General features: G+C 31.4%; 2 protein-coding genes and 1 long non-coding RNA gene across 5 annotated transcripts; 2 read left to right on the top strand and 1 right to left on the bottom strand.

The window, feature by feature from the left end:
* Window positions 1-2,365: 2,365 nt before the first annotated feature.
* On the top strand, window positions 2,366-25,469 carry LOC121127836 (uncharacterized). 3 transcript variants are annotated; one of them, XM_040723391.2, is made up of 7 exons: window positions 2,366-2,577; window positions 3,251-3,352; window positions 5,470-5,560; window positions 5,820-6,014; window positions 6,082-6,185; window positions 9,234-9,333; window positions 24,287-24,453. In XM_040723391.2, the coding sequence occupies exons 1-7, from the start codon at window positions 2,486-2,488 to the stop codon at window positions 24,317-24,319; spliced, it is 717 nt and encodes a 238-aa protein (XP_040579325.1). In that variant the 5' UTR covers window positions 2,366-2,485; the 3' UTR covers window positions 24,320-24,453. The 3 variants fall into 3 exon arrangements, with proteins under 3 accessions (XP_040579325.1, XP_040579320.1, XP_040579311.1); XM_040723377.2 differs by having other exon boundaries at window positions 2,367-2,577; window positions 9,234-9,406; window positions 24,287-25,469; XM_040723386.2 differs by lacking the exon at window positions 3,251-3,352 and having other exon boundaries at window positions 9,234-9,406; window positions 24,287-25,469.
* On the bottom strand, window positions 24,496-27,503 carry LOC121127829 (cell growth-regulating nucleolar protein). The gene is made up of 2 exons (XM_040723365.2): window positions 27,182-27,503; window positions 24,496-25,665 (listed from the first exon to the last, which is right to left on the bottom strand). The coding sequence occupies exons 1-2, from the start codon at window positions 27,296-27,298 to the stop codon at window positions 24,646-24,648; spliced, it is 1,137 nt and encodes a 378-aa protein (XP_040579299.1). The 5' UTR covers window positions 27,299-27,503; the 3' UTR covers window positions 24,496-24,645.
* On the top strand, window positions 26,385-27,164 carry LOC121127856 (uncharacterized). Its single transcript, XR_011783202.1, has 2 exons — window positions 26,385-26,663; window positions 26,733-27,164. It is a non-coding gene; the product is annotated as an uncharacterized lncRNA (long non-coding RNA).
* Window positions 27,504-27,886: the final 383 nt, after the last annotated feature.

Raw genomic sequence — 27,886 nt, 5'->3', positions numbered from 1 at the left:
TCCTGGGCCTCCATTTTCATAAATCTAGACAGAAGGCGACGTCATTTTGGGGATTTTATTCAGTTCTCTATCGACTATCACCATCTCATATTATATTAATATTGAATAATAAAGGCGGGAATGATAACGTTCATGATTGATAGAAGAAGATGTATATTATTTAATCAATGATGCCATAAGTAATTCTTCTTTTCTCCTCGCACGCTTTTCCATTCTTACCAAAATTATCACCCTTATGTATAAGTTTATCTGTACGTCATACTTTCTATCTCAAACTTGTCGACAGCGACATCTGAAAGTTGAAATTCAATTATCTAACCTTTTAATAATAAAGAAATAACTTCGCTAAATGAAGAGACGCGAAAAGTATTATATTATTGGAGGAGAGGGACTAGGATTCGATGAGTGGCCTGAGGATGAGGCCAGAAAGAGACCACATCTCATTATGTAAAGTTCCAAGACTATTTCTACGATGTGATCTCCTCCGGCCTGTTTCCTCAGTCTATGGATCGACTCCAAGTTCCTTGTTTCCCTCCCTTCCTCTTGTATACTCCATAAGAGAGAAACTCATAACCTTCTCCACATAATGAGACCTTCAATCTACTTTCATGATCCTCCAAAGTGCTAATTGTCTTAATATCTCGAAAAATCGAGGTTACTCTTCTCCTACTCCAATGGCAATAATATAATCTTTGATAATTTCCTTAGTGTTGAAAGGTTGCAATAATTGAATTTCAACTTTCTGCTGTCGCTGTCTCCAACTTTGACATAGAAAAATGAAATATGGCATGTGGGCATACTTATACAGTGTACGATTTTTGTTTATTCAGTTTTTCTCATAGTTGCTTCCAGCTAATCTAATGAAACGTCATGATAGCTACGCTGCTCTCCTCCAAAACATTTTTCAAACTGTCAGAGTTACCATTTTTGGTGTCTTTTATTTTTATATTTCATATTTTATACAACTCTAAACATTGTAGAATACATACGACTATGTTTACATTGGAGTGTTTTTCTGACTTCGTGAATTGCTACACCTTGTATTGATGTGTGACATACCTACCTATCTTATTATTATTCTTACTGTATGTAGAATTGATTGATCACGACTGGGTGTGCGTAGACAAATCTACAATGACATATTACTATGTTTGTTATCCTCGAAAATGTTTCCAATAATTATGTTTAGGTAAAAGGAGGAGCTGTTCTTCATTCATATCCGATTTCCTATTGTAGAAATGACAATCATGTCATTCCTGATAAAATTAGTAGTCGTAGGTGTATTTTTAAACCTTTGTTTTTTATTCCAAGGCTCTCTTGGGAATTCGACTCCTCTTCCTCCACTGGAACATAATTTCTTTAAGGACTTCCAAGTCAATTTTGGGAGGAATAGGCCCATGCATAACTCCAAAAAATCCATGTTGCTGATAATAGGTAGGCACTTTTCAAAATCTTTTTCATTATTCCTGCATTTTACAATATTTTATATTTTGGTCCATTTGAGCCTTGGTAGGGTCTTATTTTTAGATATTTATAAATTTTAAGCTAGTACTAATGGATGATTAAATATTTGATAATCGAGTGCTCTATTAAGGGCCACTTTTAGTGTGAGCGGGGACAAGGGCAAAGATAAATATGCTGGATCTTTTTATTATTTTTAATTTCATCTTAATTTTTTTAAGAAAATAATTTTCAATCGCGGTTTTGTAAAGAAAATTTAATGCTGGGCCCTTTTTTATTGTTGATGTGACATTTATCTAAATGTTAAACTTATTTAAAAATAATGCAGTACTTTAATGGCAATTGTTTTTAGAAATTTATTTTTTAGAGGCATTTATTACTTTTTCCATATAATTTTTGTTAAAAATGTACTCTGTGCAGAGTCTCTGGTTTTTATAATCAAGGCCAAGTCAAGAGAAAATGCTTTCTTTCTTTTTTTAAATTTTGAACTCAATTTCGATTATTAATTATAATGATCTTTTTTAGGAAACATGGCCTTATTTCAGACAAAATCATTTAGTAATATTTTTGAAATGATTTTTATATAATTTACCCTGTGTAATGCCCTTTTCATATAATCCAGCGCTAGGTTGTAGAATATATCCCCTCTACAACCAGCACTGGACCCCATGATTAGGGGTCCCGTAGCAGTACATCCCTTTCCGACACTAGCTTACACAATAACACTTTTCAGTAATGCCCAGGTTTAGGATTTTTCTTTTTGCCAGTTTTTTTTTTTTTTTTAATTTTCCAACTGTCAATCAAAAACTCCGAATGAAATCCTATTTTCCCACTCTGTTACTCTTCCTCTCCCCAATTGCAACAGCCTCCTTAAAACAGGCACTGATTATTATACCAAGTTGCATAAATATCTTATGACGTGTCTCTAGGAGGTCATTCCAAGGACTTGAACAGAAAACAACAAAGCATTCATCTATTGTACCCAAATGGAGAAGAGTGTCGTCAATATAGGGGCGTTCATACGATGTCTTTCAATCATACAGGGAGCAGCACAGCCCTTGGTCATGACATTTCTTTTGATCATCAGCTCATGGGTGGATCTGCAGTGCGAGTTTTGTATGTAATGTATTGATATAATATATAATCTAGTTGTATGAAAGATAAAGCAAATATGATCATTTGAGTCAATAGAATGTATGTATTATGTAGGTTTAAATTTAACAGAGGGGTTCCATAGAGTGTAAACCTAGATACATGTTTCTAGTGTTAATCCCCTTTTGGGTGTGGAGGTGAGTGAAATCAATCTCCCCCAGCACCTGTGGAATTAATGACGAATTAATCCTCTATTATTAGTCTTTTGTAGGTTATTATTATGAACCTACGTATATGCTCAGTTCGATTACGTCTTGGGTTTAAAAATAGAATTGAAATCCGATTTGCAAATCAAATTTTTCAATATCATTTCTAAGGGATTACATATATTTTTAGTTTGAACCTAAATACGAATTATGCTCTCGTAATTCTTAAGAATGAAAAAAATGATCCTTTCCAAGATTTCAAATAAAACAAAAAGTGAAGTACACACATACATAATATATGATTATTATAATAGATAAGGAATAATCTAATTTGCATTTTATAGTTCCATACTTTACGGAACTAATTGATTTTCGAAAAAAAATTCTTATCTACATTGATATAGATATAAATCAAGAATTACATACGACTATGACTATTCGGCAATAAATTCCAATACGCTTTTCAACGTGTGAGTCATATAATTTTTCAGGAATGGAGTCTTGATGTGTGGCAGAGAGGTGGTGAGGTATTATAGCAACAACGTAAGCCATCAGATCTGTTTCTTTTGGAAAAAAATGAGCAATGATTCAGGGTAAGCTGATATCAAGGATATTTCTTATTATTCTATAAATTAACCCAATTAGCGATTCTAAATAATTAGAACGACATTGTGATAATTTTCTCGTAAAAAGCGAGTTTTCGCGCCATATTGTTGAAGTACAAAAAAGTCTAAAAGTAGCATAGATATGTATCTTGTTACAGGTATTAATATGTATGTACAACATACCAAGTGGTCCAGAATTAGAGTCCCATTATCTTTAACGTAAATAAATTGCGAGTATTGTCTGCAGAGATTTGGCTTCCCAAGTCAGAAATATTACAACACAAAATGGGGCCCAGTCCTCATAAGAATGGTGCAAGAACGATTTAAATACTTTTGGGACAAACATTTTGGCCTTTCTCTTCATTTGATCTTACTCCCCCCCCTTGACCTTACAATGTAAAGTATGAGCCAACTCAGTTTCCAGGCTCAGAATGTATTCCCTGATTTCAGAAGACGTTCTCCATACTATCTGCAAGTCTGTGACAAGGCAGGTGTCACCAACAATTGGTTCAGAACAAGAGCAATCATTGAATGAGACATTGGCCAATTGAAGGACAATATTAAACTTGCAAAAAATGTATTGACATATATATTCCAATACAAATCATGATCTACAAGTCATTTAATTTTTTTAATGGGCCTCTAACTCTAAACTATCCTCCAGTTTTATTTTAATTACTATACAATATAAAAAATTCATCTTTCATTATTAATCTATAAAAATCATGGGTTTGTAAATTGAATAGATACATAGCACGAATTAAATATACAAAATCTAAAATATATTTTGGTGAAGAAGTCAGAGTATTTTTAAATTTACAAAGCATATTTTGTATTTTTAATATGTTAATAATTAATAGTTTTATGTTATGGGCAAAATAAATAAATCGAAAATGATTTGCCGCATATGTTATCTCTGACATTCAACTATTTATGCATTCAGTACCCTTGCATTCTGAGAAAAAAAAATTCCTGGGTTCCCTTTTCCATTTTTCAAATCCCTCAGACTTATTCCATAAATGTTCCAAGGGTGCAGTATTTGATTTGGTTCTCTAAATGAATTATGTGTGGGAAAGCCAAATATACTAATCTATATATTGGTAGGTTTTAGTAGCATGTGGTCAGATGTTATATATATGTAGGTACAATGTACACTTACTCACGCACCAATCCTAAATAAATAAAAAATATTTAACACCATCACCACGATATCTCCTCCTTCCTAATCACATGAGGAATGTATGTACATTTAAGACCATCAAATGTCTGTATTTATGTTAGATATTTCACCTTCGAGTGTCAATAAAAATTCCAATACATTTTCTGGCTTTTATCTCTTCATTTCTTGTTTAAGACTTATTGTTTGTGTTATTTGTTGAGTATAAGTGAATCAGAGTGAGTTTTATTTTCTATAAAATGATAGGAATCTCTGAATATAATATATAAAAACATATGTAACTCCTGATAAGGATTTGCATTTCATGTTTCACATTATGGAACTTTTTGTTGGGGGGGGATTCAATACATTTAAAATGACGTGTACTTTTAATCTATGTATTATATGGGTACATATAGGAAAGTTGAAGATCTCTCCAAGACTGCCAAGCTATCAAATAACTAAAAGTGATTGACAAGAAAATTAATCGTTTTTTCCTTTCAATTCTATTTCCCTTTGATCAAATCCTAGGATTCCATCAAAAATGACATTGGTTGTCAAAAAAGTTTTTTAACTTTTTTCTTTAAAAAAATATATATCTATATATAGACCAAGTTATTTCCAACTGTAAAATACATATTTTGATATTCACGTACTTTAAATAAGTGTATTTTCTCAGAGCCTACTTTCTCAATTATCTAATTATAGTGTAATTACTTAGTTGAATATGATAGTGGGATTGCTAAACGTCACTCATCCGTCAATCAATTTAAGAATTTCAAATAAAAAATGTATTCTTTGTTTCACTAAAGTATACTATAGTTTAATATAAAGATTTTTGGATGGACTCGTGATTGTTTCATAATTGAAAGGATTTTTCTGTTTAATCCTTTACTATTAAAGACAAACAACAGATCTTTATCTACAAAAAAGTCTTATTGTTTTACAGATTTAAAATGCTAACAAATGTACTACCCAAGGAGTATGGGATACATAAATCAGGAACTTCCAAACTTTTCATGAATACGGACTTATCTGATGTAAATATGGTTATTGATCAGGACTCTCGAATTCCAGCAATTCATAAACTTGCATTTGCTTAATTAGACAGGAGACAAAATGCTTTTTGACTCTTGTATACTTGTGCAACAGGAAGTCATTAGGAAACTTCCTTCCAATCTATAGAATAAAATATATACATAAATTACCCGATTTCTATATGTACATAAAAGTTTAAAGTCTACAAAATTTAAAAACTTTGTGGGTTTATGAATTGCTTCCTTCCAATTAACAAATCAGGAAATCTACAATTGGAATAGAATATTCTTGTATCTACCATTTATTGGAAACATATCTAGGTTTTACATAGGGGATTGGAGCGTAGAAAATCAAAATATAACATGGTGCGAGGCCTCACCTCCAATACAGGAGTCCTTATTTGAAAATGAAAATGATTTCCCCGCCTGTTCATTTGCTTTCAATCGATTCTTTTATGTAAATTTCAAACCATATTTTTTAAAAAGTAGCATACCAGAATTACCAAAATATCAACATTTTTCAGCTTGTTGGAGGAAAATTTGGAGTCAGTGCCTCAACAATTATATTGCGCTATGATTATTACAAAAATAAATGGGAGATCGATGGACAAGTTCCTGGAGAGCCAAGGTAACTTACTGAATATATATAATAACGTATACATATCTATTGCACGCCTCTACCTTTATCATATCTCACAGCCTTTCTTTAAAAAAGTAGCTGAAAAAAACCGTAGATCAGTTGATAGTTTGCCAAATTCTTAAAAATTGGATATTATTATTTGATAATTGTTCGGAATTGTTCACAGTTTAACGAGAGCGAATTCTAATTCAACCAGTCAACATTCAAAACACTGATAAGAGGTTATATATTTGGTATGCTGTTGAGTTGTCAACTGTTACTGTTTATTGTTAGTTTTTCTGAATATTAACAATTTGTTGAATTCCAATTATTTCTTGGTAAACTTTGAACATCCCTACTCTTCAATAAAAACAGATTAGAGTTTAGGTTGGGTCCGTAACTGTGGACCTTTCCCTCCTAAAGCGATAATTGTGCCCCTTCCAACGGAAATATACACACAATTTTACTAAAACTATACAATTTTGAGAACATTTCAAATTCTTGTGTTTTCCTGCACATGTATAAAAAAATGTGCAGGAAAACATTTGACAACAGAGGGATATAATGATTAAATACACTTTAAATAGGTTATAAATCACTAAAAAGATCAATTTTAAGCTTTTTAAAACTTTCAAGAAAAAATTCATTTCATTCTAGTCAATCCACAAAAAAAATACTGGTCATGACCCTGACCCCTTTTTGAATCAGGAGTTCTCCTCTTTCGATATAGGGACTACCAAAACAGGACCATTTGTAGATATTTATCATGGCAAAGACCAGCTGGGGCAATAGGACATGATAGCATCACAATATTTACTAATAATTATACTCATTTCATAAAACTACAATAAATCGATACTGATAATATAAGTCTAACAAATAGAGACGGACAAATGAATATGGATGTCATTTTTATAAAGAAAAAAAATATGAGAAGAAGGGAGCGAGACAAAGGGTATTTACTGAATTAAGTCCCTTGGTACTATGAGCTGCCTGTTATATGAAGGGGTGGGGAGAAAATGAATTGATGCTATAAAGCGGAGAACTTTCTTCATTAAAAATAGCATTAAATTAGGGAAAATATTTTAATTATTCAAATTCCTATATACGTATTTTATTATGCATTTTTAAAGCAATTTAGACCAAATATAGGTGATAATGCTTACTTGAGAGGGAGAAATTATCCCCACTACCACATTATTAAATAATTAACAAAATCGAATATAAAGCACACGCAACAAGCGTTTTTCATTACAAAAATGGCATCCTTATTAATTAAGTATTTATGTGTTGGACATTAATCCAAAATCAGTTTATTGTATTTTTCCCTAGTCCTTATGTATTTGCGTTCAAGTGCCGGGTTACCTTTGTCAGTATTCCATATTTGAAAATCAAGTTATATCCACGATATTCAAACCAACCTAGAAAAACAACTGACGATAAATATTACATAAAATGAATAAAATACTTTGTTCTGAGAACCAGTATTACACCTATTTTCGTTTAACAATTGAGAATATCTTGTTCAACAGATTTGTCCCTATTAGACATTTTATTTAATGCACATAGCTTCATTTACCCATAATTAAATCAAAAAAATTGTAATTAAACTATTTCTGTATTCTACATTTTATTCACTATCATATTAGCAAAAGTATACAGGTTTTTTTATAAACTATCGTTCCATCAAAATTGGCTCATACCTGCTCAGAAATAAAAGTTACAAAAAAGTGTATTAAATAAGATTTATGGTCATAAGATACATATTTAAAAAAATATGAATTCATTCAATATGTTCTTCATTGGCACGGACCACTGCTTTAAGTAGAGTTGTATAGAATATGACTTGTCGCTACGTAAAAAAAAAGAATCAGAAAATGAATGTGGTAATCCTGACAATTTGAAGAATGTTTTGGTAGGAGAGGAGCTTAGCTCTCCTGACTTTTTATTAGATAAGCTGTAAGCGTTGTGAGGGAAAGGAAATAAGTAAAGTTCTCACTCCGTATATAATAAGGACATAAAGGCACCAATGTCGATTCTCAAAATTAGACGCTCACTACACCAAGTCATTTTTGGTAAAAGCATATTGGTGTTCCTGAAAACCAATTCTGAATTTATGGCAGCTTTATAGTATTCAATAGGTCTAAGTAGTTGTCATTGTTAATATAAACCCCATTTGAGGTGATTTTTTTGCCATTTGAGGCCACTGCTCGCCATACCGTGATAGAAGCCGGTTTCCAAAATGTTTTTATTACTAAGATGGAGGGGGGGGGGATAAATTTGAACTTATTTATGAAACCTCAAAATGCCTAAGAATCGATATACAAGACCAAAAAATTAATGTAACAGCAATTTATAATAACCATGTACACTAAGGTGTCCCATAAAATTCAAAGTAATTTTTCAAAAATTTCAGATTGTATATTATCTTGTAACTCCTAGTCTGTGATTGCCTTTGAAGTTAAAGTCAAAGATGGTCACAACATTTCTCTAATTTGAAATTTAAAATGTAATATGCAAAACCTTGCTGTCTTCAAAATATATGAAGACTTATTGGAATATTATTATGATGAATGAAAAAGGTATTTTTTATCAATTCTGAAAGATAAACTCAACATCATCACCCTATGTATAGTAGGGTGTACCGGAGAAAGTTGAAACACGTCTTACTGAATTACTTGAAGATACTTCAAATTGGACAAACCAAAGTTTTACACAACGAACATTCATCTATTTTCTAATAGTCAAACGAGTTAAAATACATTTATGATAAGTAATTTTACTATGATCTTCATTTGAATGTAAATTTCCCAGTTCACCCTAAAATCAAGTCATCGACTTTAAGCTCTCGTCAACACCTGAGATTTTTTTTTTTTTTTTTGCATATCTGAGTAGCTGAGAACAAATAGAAAAAAAAATGGAAGGTTATACATTTCAAATTTTTGAGAAAAAAAATTTCTGTTTTATATCTCCGACACACTAATGAACACAGTACACTTGTACTTTGCATAATGCACAACTGTAGTATATATATACATATATTCATTTACTTTTCAGGGTAGAAGCAAGTTGCACAGCCTTTCATGGATCTATTCTTATATCTGGTGGAAAATCCGTTGAAACTGGGGAAATACTTCAGGATATCCATCATCGCCATGTAAATACGTTAAAATGGAATAGTCCTATTAAAATTATAAGGTTACAACGTCCACTCTATAAACATGCCCTTGGTAAGAATGTATGAGGGAGAATCAATATTTGCTTATAAATATCCCCATGTACATATGTATGTACATACAAAATATGTGAAACGGGAGCCTTTTTCTTCCCATAATTTTCTAGAAGAATCGTTTGGATTATCGATCTATCTAAACGAAATCTAGTTGTTTAAAGGCAACATAGGCAAATGAAACGGGGAAATCGCAATTGTAATCCCAAATGAGGCAATACTATCAATAATCGGGCAATTAATATGGTATATTAGGTCAATTTTCCACTCTCCAATTTATGGAAAACTGGGGTAAAATTTGACCTTTCTAAAAAAATTGCACAAAAAATGTCTGTTATTTCATGAAATGTATTCATTTGATGAAAAAAGTCATAACAAATGCTAGTCCCAAATATTAGGCCAAAATTTGTAGCCCACCCAAAAATTCATCCTCTCATATTTCAACTGGGGAATGTGTTGCCTGGTAGACATCCAATTTTTACGCAAATTGAGAATACGATAGTTAAGAATAAGTGGTTTAATCTCTTTATATAAGTTGTTGATCATTCCCTACTTTTGATCTCAATTATAATAAAACAATATATTAGAACAGGGCAAATTATACACTCCTATAAATAGAGTTGCCAAAAATATGCACTGCCGCTATATAAAACGGCATTACTTCCATTAAGAACTTCTTTTTTTTTTTTGCTAAAACATGGTAAATGTAAATTCTCAAAAATTTGGTGGGCATTCTTTCGCTCGGTGGTTTTTTGGAATAAAAATTCCATAGTTGGGAACAATTTGCTAACTACCAACTGATTTTAGGCCTTTCTTCTTTTTCTTTTTAGAACTAAGGTTGTAAGATACAATTAAGGCAAAGAATAAATAAAAAAATTAAAAGAAACCGACCTGGTAATCCTGGCAATTTGAAGATTACTATTTGATAGAAAAGCAGCTTCATTGTCAAGAGGATGACAAAAAAAAAACTAATAAAAGCTCAAAAGGATTAGCTTCTATTGGAATTTTTTCTTTTTAATTTAAAAAAACTTGGAATCTGTCTATCAGTCTTGATTAAATTACTTAGAAAAAATTTCGAGGGGATGAAATAATTAAACATATATTCCATTCTGTATCCAACAAGCCCAATGTATTTAGGAATTACTCCAATGGTTATCTTCAATTTAACTGTGTGTTTTATATAGGACTTAGACTTACCACAAATCCTCAGTATTACTCTCCGTCATTAATGGGCACACCCCAAAGTGGTTACTTTATACTTATATGTTTTTTATAACACAAGTCCCAGCAAAGATTTTGAGGATGTTGAAGTATAAGAAGAACAAAGTTTTCGTACATTATAATCAAAATCAGAAAATTATAATCTATTGGATCCTCTTAGAAAAAGTTTCACAATTCCAAATGTGATTATAAAAGGACGCTGGCTTCAATGAGATCCTTGTAACCCCATCATTAAGATTGCCAATGATCAGCATATGGAGTAATTCGTCATTCGGATAGTCATCACTAATTTATAATTATCTAGAATTAAAATATGAATCTCTTAGCGAACGGCATCTTCACAGAATAGTTGAGAAAATAGTGATCCTTAATCTTCTTTTTATTTTTTCATTTTTGGAGACCACAGAAAGGCATCTAAACTTAGCAGATCTTAAACCTGTGATTATTATTTATAAGGGTGGTTGAAGACTCTTACACTAGCTATCGCAATATTTTAGTCGCAAGAGATCTATTAAGGTTGCAGCCAGGAGATTAGACACATCAGAGGTGAATAGAGTATTTTTCCATAGCTGTGTAGAACATGTTTCTGATCATATCAATGGAAAAAAAATGAATGAAATTTGTTCCTCATTATACCAGAATAATGTGGTTGTCCAAATATACTCTTAAGTCTAAGGGTTGAATTTTGATTGTTTTGACAGTTCTTCATTAAATGAAATTAAGATCAAATGAAGACTTTGACATTAGATTTTTAATTCCCAAGTTGACTCTTATATAAGTACATATAAGTTTTAACATAGTAATTACTCACTCATTAGTGCTAACTTCTAAAGCCTTCCTAAGAAAGTTCTAGATAAAGTTATTTGGCACTTATATTATATATTTTACTTTACTAACAAAAAGAAATCAGTCTGCTGGATGCTCCCTTGAGATACATTCAAATCTCAAAGGAGAACACCTATATAGGTACTTGGATGACTTACCTTCTCAAGAGGAATAACTATTGAATAAATACATATACTGTAAATGAATGTATGTATGTAATTTGATGAATCAACTCACTTGCATATATAAATATACATATGAAGCACATCTAATCTTTTATTTATGTAATGAAAAGTGCTCGTAATCTGAAGTCTCATTCTAAGAAATAAAAGAGCTTTGCATAATTCATTCAAGCTCATTCTTCTAATCTACATAATATAGAAGTATAACATTATATCATAAATATATTTAGGTTGTAGCCAGGAGATCGAAGACACATCAAAGGTGGATAGAGCATTTTTCTGTAGCTGCATAGAACACATTACTGATCTTGTCAATGGAAAAAAAAAATTAAATAACATTTGCTCCTCATTATGTCCAAATAATGTAGGGATCCAAAATGATTCTTTAGTTTAAGGGTTGAATTTTGATTGTTTCGACAATTCTTCATTAAATAAAATTAATATCAAATAAAAACCATACAAAACTTATCCAAATTATATTGCTCTTGGATGAAACTTCTGTGTTGTATGTACAGAATTGAATAAAATATGACCTTACTGCTTCCAAAAAAATATTTAGCTGGTAATCTGAAGAGTGTTTTTTTTTTTTTTTCCAAATCTGTTATCACTATTCTTTAATCTTCGGAAAGAGAACATCTAAATATAAATTAGTGTTGTGTCAGTCCTTATTTAAGACTGAGGACTGCATTTCTGTCCAGTTCAGTTCTAAAACTTATAGAGTTCGATCCTTGATGACGTCCCTCAAACTATATTTCTCCTTTTTTTTTTTTTTAAATCAGTTCTAGTCCGAATGACTGACATTCTTAAGGAGCGGTCCCAAGGGCTGATAAGACCTGTCTTAAGACTGAACAGGAGTGGATCGAATAGATAAGGACTGCCACGACACTAGTATAAAGTAATCACCATTACATGCACTCCTGGAATACTAAGAGTAACACTAATGTTTCGTTGTTGAGTTAAACATGTAAGTCCTTACTGGATTCAAAGAAGTATAATTGAGAATCGACATTGGAGTAATTCCTGCTCATGTCCCTCCTAAATAAGGAGTTGGATTTTGTGTTAAATCCCTTGCTCTCAAAGCTGCTCAAGCTAATCTAATAAAACATTATGACAGCTATGCTACTTTTCTATTTATTCAAACTATCAGGGGCACCACATCAATTTTCGGTTTCTTTTTTTACCGTTTTGGTAGGCCATATTTTATGTTGCTCTAGTTATTTAAATAGTTGAGTCAGCAGAAAGTACCGAAACGAGGTTTTCTTTATTATATATCGCAACCTTTCCTCATCCTCCCCCCAAAAAAAAAAAAGGTTCCAAATCAATGGGTTGTTAATTTTGTTGTTCGGTCTACCGTTACTCCAAGTGTTGTTACCTTAATCGTATCACACAATCTTTCTTCCGAAAAGAAACAGAAACAAAGCACAAAATCAGCCTGTAGTAGTCATACAGTATTTGTTAGTTAGATAACACCTTGTCCAGAGACAAAACAATATAAGAAGACGAGACTCAGTCATAAAATAAGTGAGAAACGATAGCTCCACTGTTATAATGGCAAGAAAATGATACATATGAACTAAAAAGATAATATTTAGATTCGAAAGGTAGCACCTTCTTTTTTTTTTGCCTCGCATTGTTGATCAAATAGTTAGATCTTAATTATTCTGTTTTGAGACTTTTTAATCACATTTTCTCTCTATTCACTCTGTTAGCTGGATGAACTTTTTATTAGTCGAGGAGAATAGCTGATAAACATATTGTGACTTGGAATGTCATTTATTGAACTCAATTCGAATCAATAAAATGAGAACTGCGTACCCAAAAGAAGATATCTCAAAAATATGAACAACCCTATATCAGGGGCGTCCCCTTACAGACGCCCCTGTATATACTTAATTGTCAACTATCGATTGGTCTATTTATTTCGTATAAATTTTTGACAATTTATCACTGACACATACATTAACACTGTGTTTGTTCTAAGATGTCGATTTGTCAGCTTCTTTTCCTCTAATAATTAGTCTTCTGAACGTCGACTTGTTGAATTCGAATTAAACTCTTGTTAAGCCGTGAATAATCCCCAAAAATTATCAGATGAAAGGTTGCGTAATACTATATAGGGACCAACGAGACATATATCTCCATATTTCTTAAACAGAAAAATCAACGGCTCACAACATAATATATTGTAATTTTGTGTGCATTGAGATAATATCGTAGTGTATGCACTTTATTTGTCTACTCCGCACACTGGCGCTGGAATGTGTTTGTAAATGGAGGGAGGGGGGATGATTATATAATAATGGGGGTCATCAGGTACGTCCACACTTTTTTTTAGAAGAGACACAAACCTTTTTTGGAAACTTTTAGGTTTAATATTTTTTGAGAAGTATAATATTTAAACAAATAACTAAAAATTCAGCAAAAATTGGGAACCAATAGCCCCTATGGTTCTTGCACCACTCCACCTGCATATAAATTAATACAAACTAACTTACTATATACGAACGATGTCTGAAAAATTTTCTACCTCAACGTGAAGGTAGCAGCACTCGTAAATAAGAACTAGTTACATCTATCTAGCATCTGTTGACAGTTACTCACCAAAGTTTAAGCCATTTTGGACGGTCAGTTGATATGTGACAGTCATTTTAGTGAGACATGAGTTGATGTGAGTGTTTTTGTGAAAATGGACAAAACACATAGATCCCCAGATCACTTTTTGCAAAAATATGAATAATGAAAAGCTGCGTGATTATGATGTAATATCATTTAATTTTTTTTTTTTTAAATCTTTCATAATTACGATTTATGGTAAACTTGTCCACTTTATTTAAAACTAGTGGGAGTACCCGGCTTTACACGGAATGATTTGTTAAAATACAACACAAATTTTTTCAACACCTTTGTTCCCCCATACAATGTATGGTCAATGGGGTGCAAGGAAACTAATAAAAAAATTATACCGCTAGATGACACGTCATACTTGAGCCTTGTTCATATAATTGAAAGAAGGTAAAACTACGGTGAATGGTATTAACATAGGCAGTAATTACAAATGCTGCTTAACAGAAAAAAGGTCACAAAATAAAATAGTATAATTTGATCCACTAATTACAAATAGAGTCTTAGTTTTACTCTGTCATCTTTAGGGCCTTCAGAAAAAGGCTATAAAATTAGTTAGTTTTTTTGTTTTTTAAAGATTCAATGCTTTTTTAACCGCTTGTTGCAGGAAATATGGATAAATGATATTAATATATTTAAATACCTAATGCTAAACAATTACAAAACATTTTTTAAAATGTATTTATGATCTTTAGAACTTGAGTTATCTTTGTTTAAAGTTGAAAACCATTTTATTTTTTTCAGAGGCTCATAGTTCCAAAAAATACAAATCCAGAAAGGGAAAAAATATATCATTTGATAGTTAAAAGTCTGAACTATAATCTAACAAAGCCTCCATTCAGAAATCCCTCTACAACTTTGTAATAAGAAAAGGGAGAAAGAGGGGGGTCGCAAACATTTTGTTTATAAGTTGAAATAATGAATTAATAAGTAAAAAAACTTCTGTTTTATTTGTAATAGTAATACTTATTTAAGTTATTATTATTTACTTCTCCTGTAGATTGAATAGTAGAGTGGCTCATTTATGGCAGCGTGTTTCAAAATAGTCGAAAATGTATATTGGATTGATAAGAATACTTGATGAAGTGTTTCTAAAATTCTACAGATACGGCCGGAGAGCGAGAGACCGGAGAAAGAGTTTTTAATAACGACTAATGACTGTGGGTACAAACATATACTATTGAAATATATTTCTAAGAGACTAAAAGGTGTAGATCAAATTATACTACTTTAATTTTGTGACCTTTTTGCTGTTGAGCAGCATTAGTAATTACTGCCTATCTAAATACCATATATCAATTAATAGTCATAATATCATTGGCCTTTGTACATTTACTGAAACTAATAAATGCTGGTCATGAACCTCCAAAAATTGTGCTAGCTAGCCAAACAAGATGGTTATCTATAGCTTCTGCTCTACAAAGAGTGTACGACTCTTGGTTGGACATATGTACGTACTCATAAAATAATAAAAGATCAATACAAATAAGAATTATAGGTAAAAGGTACATTAATGATTCAAAAGATTATCTACGTCAATCTAATCAAAGTAATTAAAAATAAGAACGACATATAACACTCCATACATGATTATTGACAAGACATAGAGCAAATTTTAGTTAAATTTAATTATGAAAATGTTCATTTATTCTCATAAACGATTAATTTTTGCTTTAAATTGCCATATGCATCGAAATAAACAATGATGTTATGAATTTTATCGTTAAGGATATTAATGTTATATTTATTTTCTATATCATAAAATTATTTAAACTAGGTATCTTATCTAAAGATTCATTTTTAGAGATTCCACTTTACGAAACATCTGCTTTATAGACAAGATATTCAAATTTAGTAATTTAATTCTTACGCTTAAAATTTATATTATTAAGAAGAATATCAATATGAATGTTCATGCTTCTGGAACTATGAAAATATATTTTTTCTATGATACTGAAACGTTGCAAAACAGGTTTTTTAACACCTATAACTTTTAAAAGTAACAACAATTGACAAATTAAATATAAAATTAATTTATTACAATTCCACTGTAGAGCAATGATTAATAAAATAGTATTTACACTTTCTTGATGAATATGTATATTATATTTATGACATATGTATTCAGTTTTCTAGGGCTCGAGTATGACGCACCATCTCTTCGATTATTTTGAATCACGTTGTTTACATCTCACACCCCATTGAAACTTTTCACTTTTTTTTTATCTATGAATAATTATGCCAAGTTTAACTCAAAGCATAGTTACATTATTCAAAATTTTAAACACGGATACTAAAAAACTTATCCTTAAACAATATTTTAAGTACTTCCATCTTGCATTAAGATACGTCAACCATTTTTACCATCAACTTTTTGGCATTCAACGTATAACGGACCATGATTTTTAACATGAAGCCCTGATAGCTACACATACTCAGTGCTACGTTAAAGTTGTTATTTCTTAGATCAAGTAGTCACGCAGTTGACATGTTTGTAATGAAAAAACTACGTTTAAAAATTGTAAAAGTAAATAATGGTTCTTGCCTGTACTCTTTCTTCTTATTCTTCTTTCTTTTTTATCCAGCTGCAAAAAATATCAACTAGCTGATGCCTGGAAATCCTAGCTGATTTTTACAATAGTTTAGCCGATTTTTGGCCGATTTTCGGCCTACAAATAACCAAAAGAAGACGTTTCTGCATTAATGCATATTCTTTTTGTATGTTATTCAGCAAAGTAGGCCTTTTCGCATACAAGTTCTGATACAATGGCCAGGAATCTAGAATTCCTGGTTAGCGAAACCTATAACTGTTTTGCTTGATCTTCCTCAAGGCAGCAGGCCTATGTAAATTTACTGAAACTAATAAATGCTGGTCATGAACCTCCAAAAATTGTGCTAGCTAGCCAAACAAGATGACTATCTATAGCTTCTGCTATACAAAGAGTGTACGACCCTTGGTTGGAGCAAAAAACTAATTTTAGTGATACCAAATCCACCAAAATTTGTTACACATAGGAAATCTTCTACACTTTATACTGTGATAAATATAATCACGGTTATTTGTTATTTTTGTTTATATTACGAATGATGTCAAAAGAGTCAACAAGATTTTTATGTCCAATAAAAGTGATCATACCAAATTAATTGAAAATTTGACTCTTTTAGTTGAAAATATGGTAAATAGAGTTATATTTCCTACCAATCAGCATCGGGTTGATCTTTTCACCTGTAATCTTGAAGAATACCTTGTTTCTAAATTGTACACAGGATGAAAATTTCCTCTCTATTTTGAACCATCACTTGTCGGAGGATCGACATAAGAACCTCAGTGACCAATGTTCTCAATTTTTGATGAAGCTTATTAAAGAACTTAAAAATAGTTTTACTTAAATCATTGGATATACCTTCAGAGGACATAACAAAAATAGAAATTCAATGCTCTAATATAACCCTTGCCAAATGGCTAGAAACAAAATACACAGTAAAATTTTGGTCGTCTAATCTAGATCCTTTTGCTGAGCTTAATTCTGTCGCCTTAACAATAATGAGTTTGCATTCCAATGCTGAAGTTGAGAAGGTAATCTACCAAATGAATTTAATAAGAACCATGTTTTTGAATAAAATAAATCCTGAAAAAGTAAATGCACTACTTCATATAAGATATGAATAAGGACAATAGATTTATAAAAAAATATTTAGCCAATTTTCAGCTGTTTTTTAAAGCTGATTTTAGAAGTATATCTAGCTGATTTTGCTTAAGCCCACCTGGCAACACTGTGTGGAGTTAACTTCTTTCTCTGAAGTAAGCAACAGTACCTATCCTTTGTGTAAATTGTTTTATTTATTTATACAAATTTAAGTATATCTGCAGTATTTTCCCTACACTAATGCTTAGCAGTAATTTTCTCTCCCTACAATCAAGGTTTATAGAAATACAAGGATATGCCATCATGTAATCGGGCTTGCTAGAATTTTCAATCTGATGTATCGCACCGAATGCTGAGTAAGAAAAACAGATTTTGACAAAACACGCAACCACTCATCTACTATGACGTTTATGTTTTAAAGCGTGGTGGAATTTATGGTACACACCTTATGGTATAACCTTGTATTTCTATTAACCTTGCCTAAAATCATATAACGAGGGTCTAAATTCAGTAATACTATATCTTCTCCTTGTGCTCTTTTTTTCATTACAAAAACTTCAACTCTAGCTATAAGTAAAGAGGGAATGTGTGTAGAAAAATTGAGTATCTATTCTAATAAAAATCTAACAAACTGTGTATCTATTCTAATAAAAATCTAACAAACTGTGTATCTATTCTAATAAAAATCCGTCATTATATTGTTACATTGAAATAACAACTTGGAATATCGAATTCAAATAATATAAGACGGTGTTACCTCGCTGACAAAAATATATCCTATGTATTTTGTTGTGAGCTGTCAATTAACTCATCTCACTTGATAGGGCATGGCTATTTGAGAATTTATTCTTTTTGAAAAATAAACGATGTAATAAGCTGTTTTACATTTATGCTCTGTTTCCATAAGGACAGAAAAAAAAATTCTTGTTGATCCCTCGTTGTATATACAGTCATGCGCATATGAATTGGCACCCCATATATATATATTTTTTTGTATTGTTTTTCCTATGATATTTTCATATTTTAGTTATATATTGGCAGACATAACTACTGCTTATTAAGAAATACTAAATGATGTGTCTTAGATAGCTTTTCGTCAAGATTTATGTGTTTATTTAGATATGTAGTAGTATGGGCATAAGTATTGGCACCCACAAAATATTCTGATATTTTCATATTCCACTCTTGATATTTGTTGTATATTAATCAAGAAATATGGAAAATATGGAGAAGTTTGTAATCGTAAAAGAACTAGACGGCCATCAAAATTATCTCCTCACTGCCAAAGAAAATTGGTCAAAGAAGTCAAAATTAATCACAGAACAAATACCAAAGTGATTTTAGATGATTTACAGAAGAGGGGGATTATTGTTTCACAAAGAACGATATCTAGAATGCTTCAGAAAGAAGGCTATCATGGGAGAATTCTAAGAAATACACCATTACTCAAACCTCAACCCCTTAGATCAAGATTAAAGTTTGCCAAAGAACACCTGGAGAAGGACTTTTTGGTTAACAGTATTGTGGTCAGATGAAACAAAAATCGAGCTTTTTGGTAACAGCTCAACCCAGTCCGTTTGGAGGAAATCTGGAGAGGCCTTCTCTCCTTGTAACATGATACCTACAATAAAGCATGGTGGTGGGTCAATCATGCTTTGGGGCTTCTTTTCTTCCAAAGGTACTGGAAGGCCTGTCAGAGTGAATGGAAAGATGAAAAAAGAGGATTATTTCAATATTGCAGACAAAAATTTGAAACCCTCCGCAAAAAGTTTTGGGATAGGTCGTGAGATATTTTTCCAACAAGACAATTAACTAAGCATTCCAACAAATTTGCATTCTCGTGGCTCCAAAGAAGCAAGATTAAGGCTTTGGACTAGCCTTCGTTCAATCCAGATCTCAATCCTATTGAAAATCTTTGGGGTGAGTTAAAAAACGGGTTCATGCCTGAAAACCCAAAAATATCCAAGAACTACAATCATTTAGTATTGAAGAGTGGCAAAATATTTCTTCTAGAACTGGTTCGAACTTAATTGTAAATTATAATAAAAGATTAGTTGAAGTTATCAGAAATAAAGGACACACTATTGAATATTAACTAAAGGGGTGCCAATACTTTTGCTATGTATTTTTTTAAATTATTGAGCCTAAAAAATATAATAAAGAAATGTTTCTGTTTATCAAAGTAGACAAAATTTAGATCATTAATTATCAATAGGCATTTCTTATTATTATCATTTTATACTACAATGTCGTTGTTTTTTTTTGGTTATAAAAATAGTAGAATATCTAAGTAAAAATGCAGGGTGACAATACTTATGCACATGACTCTAGTATATATTCATACAGGTTAGGGCAGCAAAACTTGGACTTTAATTAATGTTTATTTTCTCATTACTATGAAAGACTTAGTGATTCTTTTTTGATATTCTGTTTCCGCCGTCCTTTTTACATAAACAAACTATGCTAATCATTTAGTAATTTCATCAGCAGCAGCGATCAACAAGCAAAAGGCAGCGCATCTCAGATTCCTAGATGCTCGAGTGGATGTGGCAAAGGACATTGTTATGTGTTCTGGGAGCCCGGTTTTATAAGTTGGCCAGGATGAAAAAATAGAAAAGACCTCTCCAGGTTGTCAAGAAGTGGAGGGCATAATTTAAAGAGGGATACGAAGTTTTTGTTAAGTTTGGAGAAGAATATAAAAGAAGATCACACTAAGTCGATGAATCGCCTCCCCAATGACTTCTTTGTGGCTTCTAGGACCATCAGGAGGGCTATAAAGCACACCTTGTGATAAGTTTCTTTCACAAAGACCCCAGGCCACCTTCTGACAGAGGGTATGAAATCCAGGAGGCTCTAGAGGTGCAAGAAAATCCTCACATGGATCAATCCAAATAAGTCAATTGTTAAAATTTTTTGGTACAAGAACTTTTCACAGTTACTCAATTCCACAACCCTCGTACTGACTGATGGCTTTCGAAAACAAAAAAAGAGGTCCATGGGGTTTACTGTACCAAATATTCGGCCCAAAGACTGGTAATCGGCGTTGTGGCCTATGATGGAAAGAATATACCTCTGTTCTTTTTCAAGACTGGACAGAAAATAGGTCAGGATGCCTTCTATAAAGTGCTTAGGTACAATATCTTGCCATGGCTGAAGACCAAATGTCCAGAGAGTAACTACGTGTGGAATCAGTACGGCGTCCCCTCTCACACGTCCGCCAAGTGCCAAAAAATCTACACAGATAACATGGCTCGATTCTGGTACAAAGAGATATGGCCCCCTTCTTCACCATTTTTAAGCCCACTGGACTTTTCTATATGGGGCACTTTGGGGAAACCGAAACAGAATCTTGCACCCAAATGTGGACATGCTGAAGACATCCATAGTGGCTGTATGGAACAACTTGTCTGAGGAGTTTGTCATCAACTCCTGTATGGCCTTCAGACGACCTGTAATGGCTTTAATTGATAATGAAGAATACCATATTAAGTGAAAAAAGTTTTGCAAAAACCTTGTCTACATGTTTTGTTAACATTATTTTTTAGTCTATTATTGAAAATATTAAATTGTTGATGTATTTCTAAATCCATCACTCGAGTCCACGTTTTGCTGTACTAAACTGCATATATATTATTTGAATATATACCACGACAAACTATTAAATAATTAACAAAAAAATATTTTTATTTTTCTAATTTATAAACTTACTTTTTTTCTAAGAAAATTGTCAACTTTAGTTGTATTTTATATATTATGAGACAAAGTTTGTTTGTTCTTCCACTACTAAAAACTCAGTTTAATGTTGGGACTACCGCTAATTAGTACATAAAAGAAACAAATTAATCTACGAAATATAAAAGATGTGACTAAAAAGTTGAATAATTGAATACGTGTAAATAATATGCAGTTTATATGATTGGAAGTTCGTTAGATAGAGATTGAAGGTACTTCGTTATTGACTTGTTTATATTTCATCGTAGGCTGCCTTTTACTCTTTGTCTCAATTATGAAAAGACAATTTAGATTTTAAAAAAATTATCTAGATATATTGGTATTGGAATTAAAATTAATGCATAAAAAAGTATCCTTGTAGAGCGATGTAAAGGGAAATTCATAAATGAGCTATGAAATATATTTTTAATATAAATTAATCCAAAATTTATAAAAAAGTAGTCTCCCTATGTCGTGGGTTCAGAATATAAGCCTAGCCATTTACTATTCATATATTTAATTGAGTCTCTTCCTCCCCTCTTCCGAAGACTTTAAGGTATTTTATAAGAATGAAGCACCAAAAAACAAAGATTTATTGGGCTAAGTTATAAAAATAACTATAAAATAAGAAAAGTCAAATTTTTTCATCATTATGACTACTAAAATATATTTGTGGTTGGGGTAAATGGAGGTCGTCAGTGTACTCAGAAACTCAATATCTCATTATTAGAAAATGAAGAGTACACATTTTAAATATTGTCCTTTAAATGTAAACGGAACTTTTTAAAATCACATAACCTACTCCTTTGAAAATTTCCTAAGCGAAGTATTAATGGAAATTTTCAGAAACTTTCCACCCATTTGTAACTCTAGTTACCACATCTATCATTCATCTACACATAATATATATGGTTTCATTTTAATGTAATAGCAAATACCTATTCCAACATATTATAGTTTTACTTAGTTATATATTTTATTCTATTAGACAAGTGGGACTGGACTGAACCACGGTACTAAATAAGTACCGACACAACAGTAATGTCATCCAATCTTTATTAGTTTATATTTTCCCCCATTTTTAATAGTAGATATTAAGTAAGCCACGGAATTCTAAACATATGATATATAATTCCATGACTAAGTCTACTACTTCACTGTCATATTTTATTAAAAGGATAGATATACAATTGTATTTATTTCTTAAACAAATGTCCTTATTTCAAGGTTATCAAGTATAATATATCAGTAGGCTAGAAGCTCAAGCAAATCCACCCTTTTTCATGCTCATATGCCACAAATTAAATTTTGCATCCATAATTTCAAACATAGAAAAGGTATCCTTGATGTGAGAACCATTTTCTAGAAACTAACATTGAACGTTCATAATTAAGTTTGAGACATTTCAAATATGTATTAAGCAGTCTGACAAGAAAAAGTGAAAAAGCTACAGCTTAGTGCGGGTGACTTCTTAAACCATGCTTTTCTCCACATCTCTCCAAATTGAAAAATTGTCGAGTCTATATAGTTATTATGGGCAGTACAGGATATAAATTTAATGCAAGAATATGTATTAAAACTATAATTTAAATTCATTATACAAACAGAATTCGTACAAAAAGGGCCATTACTTGGACTTTTTTTTATGTTTATTGACTATTTAAAAAAAATTGAATGATCTTTTTTTTATTATAAAAGATTTGGTTTTGATTTACTTGACAACATTAATAAAATGTATTTTTAACTTTGACAAAGAGAAAATTATAATTTGTAATAAGAACCCATGTCCTTTACACAAAATATTAAAAATTAAACAACAAAGCTTTATTTGAGGAAGGAAATGTAATCTGGCAACATCAAAAGTTGATCTTTCTCGGATAATTCTTATGCGAAGTCGTTGATGGAGTAAATAGTTTTATTATTATAATATAATTAATTGATCAAAATGGCATTTCTAACGATCCAAAAAGAACGACCGTAATGTTTTGTTTGAATTCGATCTATCTTGTGGTGTCAGATAAAATTGCCGTTAAAAAAATAGTGATGGGAAAATTCGCTGCAATAATTTTCATAAGAATGTAAATGTTTTAAAACTATATTATTTATCACTTATGTAACACATTAATGCTATTTGATTTGAATATCTATAGCCTGATGCAAATATTTGAGAGATTTGAGGAGATTACTTAATGTATGTGTAATAATGACCCTTTCAAATTAATTTATAAACAAGTATAGAATAGACGCCACCGTGCTAGAATCTATGAACGATGATCATTAATTGATATCATAGACTGTCCTGATTCCTGAATCCTCAAATAAAATCAAAGTGTTGACCAAGCTATGTATAAGTTATGTAGCATGCTTTATCATAGAACAATTATTTACACTAAGGTTGGAATGAGAGCCTCTCTTCCATGATGTCCTCGATTCACAAGAAAAACATCCAATATTTAAATCTAATTTGCCTAGTACAAGTATATTGTTATATCAGAGATTGATTTATTACTGAATTTCTAAAACTCATCTACCCAAAATTACCCATTTAAGTTTTTATAGCCTTATTACTTATATTAAAATTATGGCGGCGAGTTTCCCAATGACAATTTTGTAGACCCCTATCAAGTATTCTAAAATCCAAAAATACTGAATATCACTTTATATATATTATAGTTGTTATGGGAGACGGAATGGAGCAACGGATAGTTTCTGCGTTTGGTAAAACTACAAATTCCACAAATCCATATGTTGAAGAATATATTTATCAAATAAAAGGAGGATGGAGTAGATCATCAATGATTCAGAATCCGCAAGAGGAATTCACCTACGTTGTCATACCGTATGATTTTATAAAGGGATGTCCTATTCAATCTTCGTCCCACTCGCGTCAACTTTATTTTTTATTATTAATTTCTTGTTTTGTTATTGTATTAGGTTATATTTAAAACATCGATTAATTCTTATGAATAAGTATTAATAATATACATAATATATAATCAAAATTATATAAATTGTTTGGCCAAATATAAACGTTATTTACTAACTAATGTAACTTGACCCTTGAGCACTTTGAACTTTCTGTTTTTATTAAGTTTTTTATCCAATTTGGATAATAAATCTTCATGACTTTTATGGCTTGGACCACATTGACTTTCATACTCAGCAAGTATTTTCTTCTTGACTTTCTTAATCGAAAGAGAACCCCCTTTTTTTGTAAGCAAAATTGTCAAAGTTCCTTCCCAGTCGAATTTACCAACTTTTTTGGGAGGAGATTGAGTATCTTCTTCGATTTCCTCACATTTTCTTTTCTTGGAAGGAGTCTCGTAAAAAGAAGATCCTTTGAATTCCGTTAAAGGCTCTGAGCTTTGATCATTAGAATCTTTTTTTTTTGATTTTTTACTATTACATTTCTTTTTCTTTTTCGAAGAATTTTCAGAGGTTGCTTCGGCCTCCTTCGAGTCCTCTCCGCCGTTTTCCTTATTAATTTCTTTTTCCTCACGTTTTCTTTTTTTGCCAGCCTTTTTGCTCAATAAGGACTTTTCCTTTGAAAGATTCAAACTTTCCTCAGTAGTATCGCCCTTTTTCGACTTTTTCTTTATCTTTTTTTTATCACGTTTTTCTTTTTCTCTAGAATCTTCAGACTTTATTTCCTTATTAGCTACTTCTATATTTAAATCTCCATTAGATTTAGAATTTTGGGATATTCTATCCTCAGTAACTGGTGGCGCTTTGTTAGATTTAAGAGCTTCTTCGAAAAGTTCCCAAGTTTTTTCGACCGTTGTAGGGTTTACCCGTTTATTAATATTCTTTATAAAATTGATAAATTTTGTTCTTTTACGCGGGATGTTTTCGTGATTTACTATAGATTGAAGGAGATTTTTAACATCGGAATCCATAGAAGGAGTTGTTTCTAAGAGTTTGTGTATATTTTCCACCCATTGTAATTGTTTATTTTCATTTTTGTTAACTTTTGGAACATAGTTTTGACCTCCATAGCGTTCATTCTCTGTCATACACTTTGTGTGAGAAATATAGGTGTCACCTGGAAAATCCTGGAATTATAACAAAGATGTGGAATAGCATATTTTATTTTTAGTAATCATAATACATTCTTATCACAAAATAAACTTTATGAAGCAAAACAAACTAGAAGACTAATATGTACATGTATTAACAATGAAAATGAGTTCTAAATATCTTGTGTGCCACCACATTTATCGAGCTACCTCATCGGTGGGCTTAATAACATTTTAAGGAAAAATATACTGGCAGAGAGCAACTTGATATGTACAAGTTATTTTCTTCTCCAATACATCATTGTCTCTTCTTTATTTATAAGTAGCGTGGCATAATGTATATGTCCTAAACAACCAAGATTTATAATAATGAAAACACTTGGTTCATTAATATTAAGAAAAATAATGAACAAACAAAAGGGTCTTACTGCCAATAAAAAATGTATCCCTCTATTGCTTAGTTTTATTATATATCTGACCCTAAAATGTTATTACATCGTTATACAATATTATTCCCATATTGTTAGTCAATAAATAAACTACTACAATGGAAAGAATAAGATATTTTTCTATAATTGTCCTATTTTTCTTTTTGTCCCTAATAGATTTTAAAAAAACAAACATTAATTCTACAAATCTAGCCATTTTTATGAATTTTCAACACCTATGGCAGGGATTTAATTCAAATATGTATTAGCATTTACCATTAACGCCAAGTAGAACTTTATGTCAATACAGGTATTAAGTCTTTTTTTTCTTCAAGTCCATTGATGAAGTAATATAAAGATTTAATGGTTCAATACATGTAGTACAAATATCAATTACGAACCCCCGACGATTACGAATACGGCGTCGCCTTTAATCATGAGGCAGTTTATGACGTCAGTGACAACGCTTTATACTTATCTTTTATGATATATTAGTACAACACGATGTTCACAAACTATGATTAAGGATGGAAAACATTTTTGAGCTTTGGTTTATTTCCCTTCGATGTGAATGTCGCATTGACATCTTACATTCACTCATACAAGGTAATTTTTTTAAAACAATAAATAATTGTCATATTCTATGTATTTACTATTTATTCTCGAGATTAACAGGGAATTTAAAAAGGATTAATAGACTCTGTCCAAGGACAGAAGAGAGTCCCCTCTCCATAGCAGTCAAAAAAGGAAGTTCAGAGATGATACGACTGCTATGTGATTTGGGTGCGGATCCAGACATGAAATGTATGAGTAGCGTGATTGGACAAACCTACAAAACAACTCCACTCCTACTCGCAAGATATCTTGCCCATGTAAGAAAAAGGGACGAGTCTCTCCGATTACTCTGCTCAGTTGTTAATAATAAATGGAATTTTTCACTTCAAATAATTTGCCTTAAACGGATTCGCTTCTTACTCAGAGAAAAATATGGGAGAGAGGAACGAATGAATCAAATCATTCGCTCATTTCATTTGACTCAGGATGCAAAAAATCATTTAACAAATTATTATTTGAAATAAATATTATTTAACGAAGTTAATTTAAAAACAGTATTGAATAATTACCTTTAAGCAGTCAATACAAGTGAGATACTCGCAGTGTCGGCATTTGGTATTGAAGTGCTTTTCCACTTGATTTTTCTTGAGGGATGCCCCACATGCACTACAAGTAAAAAACACCATAGAAAAACCTGAAACTCAAACTAAAGAAAATCCAAATCAATCCAAATGAACAGAAGGCAAATGTTATAAATATATATAATAGCAATATTTCAAAGACAAATAATTTGAAATATCTATATTCTTTAAAGTCTGAAGATATCTTGGTACTGAACGGAGAATAGAATCACAAAACTAAACGTGTTAATAAGTATTATTTATTATGAATCTTACAAATAAATAACAAATCAACAAATCCACACTGAACCTCGTATATAATAATATTTATTAAATATTAGTGTTGGGACGTTTTTTTCGAACTGCATTCCTTTTCAGGTTTTTTTAATTGGTCCGATCTTTTTCAACACTCAACAGTTCTCTATTAATTAAGAAACGATTGTTGGTCCTTCAGTTCGAGTGATAGTTAGTACTTGCAAAGACGGCATTTGTTATTGACAAGAATAAATTATAGCTAGAACTATACGCTCTAGCCACACCTTTCCTACTTTAAAATTCAGGCATCTCGTCTCATTGAAAAAGGGTGTATTTAATAAAACTTCAGCAGCTGAAAAGACGTATTTTACTAAATCGGCCAATAAAAGTAAGAAATTA

The sequence above is a fragment of the Lepeophtheirus salmonis genome, chromosome 1 (assembly GCF_016086655.4).
Source record: "Lepeophtheirus salmonis chromosome 1, UVic_Lsal_1.4, whole genome shotgun sequence".
Classification (NCBI taxonomy): domain Eukaryota; kingdom Metazoa; phylum Arthropoda; class Copepoda; order Siphonostomatoida; family Caligidae; genus Lepeophtheirus; species Lepeophtheirus salmonis.
Note: the sequence above shows the minus strand (reverse complement) of the source record. Positions and strands in the feature narration are given on the sequence as shown.

Excerpts from the sequence above, each read along its gene's own strand:
- LOC121127836 (XM_040723377.2), top strand. The coding sequence starts at position 2,486 with ATGTCTTTCAATCATACAGGGAGCAGCACAGCCCTTGGTCATGACATT. Across the intron at positions 2,578-3,250 it reads GGATCTGCAGTGCGAGTTTT|GAATGGAGTCTTGATGTGTG; the intron begins GTATGTAATGTA and ends ATAATTTTTCAG. Across the intron at positions 6,186-9,233 it reads CAAGTTCCTGGAGAGCCAAG|GGTAGAAGCAAGTTGCACAG; the intron begins GTAACTTACTGA and ends TTTACTTTTCAG.
- LOC121127829 (XM_040723365.2), bottom strand. The coding sequence starts at position 27,298 with ATGGTGTTTTTTACTTGTAGTGCATGTGGGGCATCCCTCAAGAAAAAT. Across the intron at positions 25,666-27,181 it reads CTTGTATTGACTGCTTAAAG|GATTTTCCAGGTGACACCTA; the intron begins GTAATTATTCAA and ends TTATAATTCCAG.